At 27.9% G+C, this 6515-nt stretch overlaps 1 protein-coding gene across 1 annotated transcript; it reads right to left on the reverse strand.

Moving 5' to 3' along the window:
- Nucleotides 1-1271: 1271 nt before the first annotated feature.
- On the reverse strand, nt 1272-4280 carry LOC114309819 (septum-promoting GTP-binding protein 1). The gene is made up of 6 exons (XM_028255636.2): nt 3687-4280; nt 3466-3586; nt 2975-3071; nt 2840-2879; nt 2515-2598; nt 1272-1698 (listed from the first exon to the last, which is right to left on the reverse strand). The coding sequence occupies exons 1-6, from the start codon at nt 3996-3998 to the stop codon at nt 1534-1536; spliced, it is 819 nt and encodes a 272-aa protein (XP_028111437.2). The 5' UTR covers nt 3999-4280; the 3' UTR covers nt 1272-1533.
- Nucleotides 4281-6515: the final 2235 nt, after the last annotated feature.

Here is a 6515-nt window from a genome sequence, read left to right on the forward strand (position 1 = left end):
CTTTTGAGAGAATGTGGTATTTTTAAAAATTAATTACTAATTAATAAAAAAATTATGATTTTATACTTTAATTTGTGTAATTTTTTTTGTTAATTTAAAAATATTTTTATACATCTACTCTGAATTGATGTTTGCCCTTTTCTTTTTCTGCTTATATGATTTTTACATTTTGGCTTAAAAAAAAATTTATAAATAGTCTCAAAAAGAAATACTAAGAATTTGTTTGATTTATATCTTAAGATATAATTTTTGAGAAAATTTTTTAAATTTTATTTGATTCAAATTTTTTGTAAAATTTTTTAAAAATCACTCTCTCTCTCTCTCTCCTACGTATCCATCATCACTTTTTTTTTTCTCTCATCTCTCATTCTCAATCACTTTTTCTCTCATACACATCTATTCAACTACAACAAAATATCAAATCATCCAAAACTACCAAACTCTAAAACTATTTTCAAAATATATAACCAAACAAACCAAAAAAATTTCTAAACTCTCTCCAAAAGTTTTTTTGAAAATTTATTTCAAAACACAAACCAAACACACTCTAAAATTTTATTACTAAATTGTCAAAACTTATTTTTCGCACAAAAATGGAAACAACATGAAATGCTTGGTTTGGATTTGGGAGATGAGTTTTAGAAAAAAATTTCTAAAAAATTGTTTGGTTTGAGTTTTTCTCAAAAAATTTTCAAAATTACTTTCTCTCTCTTACACATCAATCAATCACTTCTTCTCTCTTCTCTCTCCTTCTCAATCACTTTTTCTCTCACACACATCTACTCAAATTCTCCCAAAATATCAAATCATCCCAAACTTCCAAAAAAACAACTCCCTCAAAGGTGGTGTTTGGGAAGCCATATCCCAAATTTTTTTCTCATTTTTTCCACTAAAAGACAAAAGTTTTGCAAAACCAAAAAAAACACATCCAAACAAAATATCACATCCAACCCCATAATCATTTCACTTTTTCTCTCACAAACATCACATCCAACCACATAAAAACCCAACTATCTTCCCAAACACCAAAAATGTTTTATCTCATAAAAACCTACATCTACTAAAATCTACATAAAAACTCACTTCCCAAACACCATCAAAATATACAATCAAACAAACCAAAAAAAATTTATAAACTCTCTCTCTAACTTTTTTTTCAAAAACAACTTTCCCAAAAACAAACCAAACAAGCCCTTTAACTTTTTTCATTATTTTTATTTCCAAAAAATATCAAAACAAAAAAAATTAAAACACAACAAAACAACTTAAGATTTTGTCCTTAACCCTCTATTTGATATGAAGAAACTATTTCTACACTTGATGAATGAAATAGAGTATTTCGTTCTTTCTTACAATGAAGATACCAACAACTCGTATATTCACCAGAGGACAGACAGACATTTCTGGCAAATCCAGTGACCGGTTGACTTTAATCTTTTTGTGCAATTAGCCAACAAACTTAATTTTTGCTATTTTTACTAGTCAAATATTTATTTTTGTGCAAAAGGTGTAAAACTAATCCAAAGGTGAAATCTAGAAATCGATCATGGGTTCGCCGATTGTAAGGTTTCGCTGGAGACTCCATGGTAGGTTGAAGAGCTTTGCAGTGATGAACTTGAAGACTTTATTCACATTTATGTTGTAAGTCGCGCTTGAAAAGAAGAGGGTCGCATTCATGGCCTTTGCATATGCTCTTGCCTGTTTTTAACAAAAACGATATCAAACATGTTAGATAGGCCAAGTAATTTTAACACATTTTTTCTATAAAATTCAATATTATGGGTTGGCTGAGTAAATTTAACCAAGACATTTTGAAAATATACTATCCTAAACCCCTCTTACTCATTAAATTATATTTTGAGATTTATACGGTTTAAAATTCTCACATTATTGAAGAATAAAAAAATAAAAAATAAAAAATTGGATAAAGAACCTTCCCAAAATTCTTCACTCTCTATCCTAAAACCCTCTTACTCATTAAATTATATTTTGAGATTTATAGGTTTAAAATTTTTACATTATTCAAGAATAAAAAAATAAAAAATAAAAAATTGGATAAAGAACCTTCCCAAAATGATTGTAGTCTTTGCCACTCAATTAGGGTGCTCCAATAATTCTTTGCCTAAGAGTCAAAGATGTTGGTATTATTTTCAGAAGAATTGACTTAGATGTCTCTAATGTCCTTTCAGTCCTTTTCCATGTCGGATACTCCAAGAAAGAAAGACTGATGAAATTTTATTGAACCTTGCCTAACTAATGACTCATTTTAGTATATTGATTACACTGCTAATCTTAAAAACATCAACAATCATATCTTGCTCTTTTTTTCTTCCCTCGAGTTTTCTGATTCACGAACCTCTGTTTTTATACTTTTCTTGGAGTGATTGTCAAGAGTAACTTTTTTTTATGCAGCCACATGATCAGGAATATGAAGACTTTCTGGAAAAACTCTTATGCAATGTTGCTCATGTAGAGAGAAAAGAAAAGAAAAGAAAAGAAAAGAAAATTTATTACCTGACTTGCGATTGCCCATTGCAAATCTATTGGTAGCTGTACAAACTCATCAAACTTGGTCCCTATTAGTACTGGAACTGCAGTCTACAACAATCAAAGCAATTTTTTTTTTTTAATTATCAAAATTGGTTGGAATTGCAAAACCCTAACTAGGACATGAAATAGAGAGAGAAAATAAACAAGAATTGTAAAAATCACACCCACACACAAGGAGAAAATTACCAATGACAAATCTGGAAATATTAAAATACCCTTATTCTAAAACGCGGAGTAAAATGCGAAAAAAGAAAGAAAATTTAGCAAATTTAAGGACTTAAAAATTTACCTTATTCCACTTCCTTGCTTTTTGATACCATCCGATAACACTGGAATCTCAGAAAAAGTCATAATATCATGAGATTATGTAATTAAAAATTTCTTAACATCATAGATAAAAATAAACTTAAATTAAAGGACTTACCTATTTAAAGTGCATCGACTTGTTAGATCAAACATGAATAATATTGCTACCGAGTCTTTACATGCAATTGGAACATGATTCTGACAAGTCTCATCTCCTACACCATCAAAATTATAATTGATAACTAGATCTGTGTGTATATTTGTGAATATATAGATCAATGATTTAAATAGCTATATCGAGAGACAAATCAGTATCAATCATGATGTGGACGTATCGGGAGCTTCAAGCAGGAATTGAGCCACCCCGTTTTGTCAATTTGTGAAAAAAATGGCCATAAATGAGCCGTGAATCGATTATGAACAGGCAAGTATGGTGAATTGACCGATACCCATATAATTTTTATTTTCACGGGCATTCTGGGCTGTATTAGTAAAGAGGCTAAAAAATCAATACATAGAAACCATAGTATATATATCCACACAGATCATATATGATCTATTTGATTGCAATTACTAAATCAATAAAAAGGAGATCATGATCAATGGTACCTCCAACCTCCCAAATACTATAAGCAATGCGTGCCCCTCTAACACACAGCGTTTTATCCATCCGATTGAGTCCTGTCATCTGAAATCCATGCTCTTCTCTTTCTCTCCCTACATACTTGGTCTGCATTCAACACCAAAATTAAACTCAGACAAAGACCAACAAAAATGCCATGTTTGGCTGCCAAGAAAATATTTCCAAAAAAAAAAAAAAAAACACTAACCAGAAAACTTGTTTTCCCAATCCGGCAATCACCCAACAAACAAATCTTCAAAGCAACCAAATCCCCAGAGTCTCTCCCCTGATCAAAGCACCTAGACCCCGTATCCCCGGACCCAAAACCGCTCTCTACCGCAACCAGAGAAGGGGATGACATGGCGATGCGTGGCAGCTGTCTATACAGAGCGGACTTTCCTAGCGTGCAAGTGAGAATTCGGTTCCAGAGAAATCGAAGACATCGACGGAGGATAAAGACTCGGCGAAGGAATCTTCTTCGACCGAGACGGAACATTCTCCGGCGAGGCTTAGAAGTCATGTGACATGTGGAATGATGGCCTGAGAAAAACAACAGCTTAGAGTGCTGTTTGGGTTATTTTTAGAAATTCACTATAAAAAAATTTAACGACCCTTTGCTAATGAGATGGTGACCGCGTTATATTGACAGTTGACCTGTTTGGTTTGTGGATAATACATATGAATTCAAAATTGCCGGCTTATTTGGTTTTACGTAGCTTTCTTCTGATTTTGATGATGGGTTTGTTTTGTTTGGAGTGTTTACATGTGGCCTGTTTCTCTCTCCTCTTTTGATATTGCTTATGGTTGGAGTAATTTAATAGAGGGGATTTATACATAAATTCTGAATTTTTATTTTATTAAATTTTAATTAAGATTTTTTTTGAATTTTCAAGTTCTATTAAATTTTTAATAGGTAAAATTGTCCTTCATCATTTATGATTATCTATAAAAAAATATAATGATTCGACATTTATTTTGATTTTCAAAACTATAAAATATTAACTTTCAAATTGAAAAAACTAAAAAAAAATTTATGTGCAATTTTTTTTTTAATTTCTTAAAAACAAAAATTGAAAAAAATAAATTATTTTTTTGTGCAAAACTGAAAATTTTGTGTCTGTAAAGGAGCATGATGATGGAACATTGATGTGCAAAACTGAAAAAAAAAAATTTAAAAATAAAAAAATTGATAATATTCTCAGTTTTAAAGTTGAAAAAAAACTGTTAATGTTCTCGGTTTGATTGAATAGTTGAATCAAATAAATAAATAGAAGGACAAAAACATTTAATCTGATACTTTGTTTTTTTTTTATCAGTTAATGAAACAATTATCTGGAACATTATTATGTAAAATTGATAGTAATATTCTTAGTTTTAAAAATTGAGAAAAACTAATAATATTCTCAATTTTACTAAATTAGACTTATTGATTCAAATTTTTTAAAATATAATCTGAATTACCATAATATTTGTAGACATGACTTTTAGATAACTAACTTTTTAATGGATTTATATAAACAAATTTTGATAAAAACAATTGTAACACGTCAAATGATACAGCCATGGATTCACTTTCACTTTGCTCTTGTTATAACATACTTATAATTATTTAATCATGTGATAATTTAAAAATGTAAAAAACCTCACTGCATGATTCAAATATTATAAGTATTTTAAAGATATAGAAAAAGAAATATTTTAGTGAGAAGATCATTTGCCAAATATCATAATTTTTGCAGATTTATCAATTTTATTTAAAGAAATATTAGAGTGCCGAAAAAGTTTAAGAAATTAAATTGTGTAGATGAAATTCACTGTAATTCATATCGTATTAAATTTCATTTTACATTATACACTTTATATTTTATTTTATAATAATTTTTTGTTTTATTTAACTTTTTATTTATTTATTTATGGTGTATAAATAATTTGTACTTCAATGAGAAAACCAATTCTAATTTGCATTTTAAATGTGAGTCTTTAATCTCGATCCAAAAAATAAAAATAAAAATGTGAGTCTGTAATAATCCAAGTTCTTATTTTTATTTTTTTGGGGTTTGTTACGTGGGCTCCTCTTTCATCTTTTGGCATGTTGTCGTGGTTGGTGCCGGCATTTGTTTAAACTAGTTGTTTGGGATGTCTTAAATAAGTGTATTTTTTGATTTTTTATAAAATATGGGTTAGGTTTGAAGTGATGTGGTAGAGAGGTGATGTGACTTAAATAGGATGATGTGACTTAAATAGAATAGTGACTTTTGACTTTTTAACTTTTTTTAAAGATGTCAAACCAAGCCTAAAAGGCTATATTTGATTCGCAAATTAAGGCATAATAAGAATATTCATTTCAGGATAAAATTATGAACCATTTACACATAAGTTTTAATTTATAAATTTCTATTTCATTAAATTTTAATTAAGATTTTTAGACTTTTAGGTTTTATTAAATTTTTAATTGTCAAAATTATTCTTCAAATAATGATCGTTCATCATTTATGATTATTATAAAGAAATATGAAGATTTGATATTTATTTTAATTTTTAAAACTTTAAAATATCAACTTTCGAATTGAAAAAATTAAAAAAAAAATGGTATGTCCATTTTTTTTTTGAAAAAATTGAATTATTTTTTGTTCAAAACTGAAAATTTTGTATTTATAAGGAAAATGATGGAACATTGATATGCAAAACTTAAAAAAAAAAAAAAATTAAAATTTAAAATAAAAAAAACTGATAATATTTTCAGTTTTAAAATTAAAAAAAAAACTAATAATGTTCTTAGTTTTATTAGATAGTTGAATCAAATCAATAAGTAAAAATGCAAAGACGTTTAATCTCATACTTTGTTTTTTTTCCCTCAATTAGTGAAACAATTATTTAGAATATTATTATGCAAAATTAATAATGTTCTTAGTTTTAAAAATTAGAAAAAATTGATAATATTCTCAATTTTATTAAATAGGACTTATTGGTTTAAAAAATCTTAAATAGAACTTGAGTTAGTATAATATTTATAATTAAGACTTTTAAATAATTAATT

This window comes from Camellia sinensis, chromosome 8 (genome assembly GCF_055761805.1).
Source record: "Camellia sinensis isolate YWXY chromosome 8, ASM5576180v1, whole genome shotgun sequence".
NCBI classification, from domain to species: Eukaryota; Viridiplantae; Streptophyta; class Magnoliopsida; order Ericales; family Theaceae; genus Camellia; species Camellia sinensis.

What these genes read in the sequence shown, in the direction of transcription:
- LOC114309819 (XM_028255636.2), bottom strand. Translation starts at nt 3,998, where the DNA reads ATGACTTCTAAGCCTCGCCGGAGAATGTTCCGTCTCGGTCGAAGAAGA. An exon ending in AGTCGATGCACTTTAAATAG is followed by an intron (nt 2,880 to 2,974) that starts GTAAGTCCTTTA and finishes CTGAGATTCCAG; the next exon opens with TGTTATCGGATGGTATCAAA. An exon ending in AATGGGCAATCGCAAGTCAG is followed by an intron (nt 1,699 to 2,514) that starts GTAATAAATTTT and finishes TGTTAAAAACAG; the next exon opens with GCAAGAGCATATGCAAAGGC.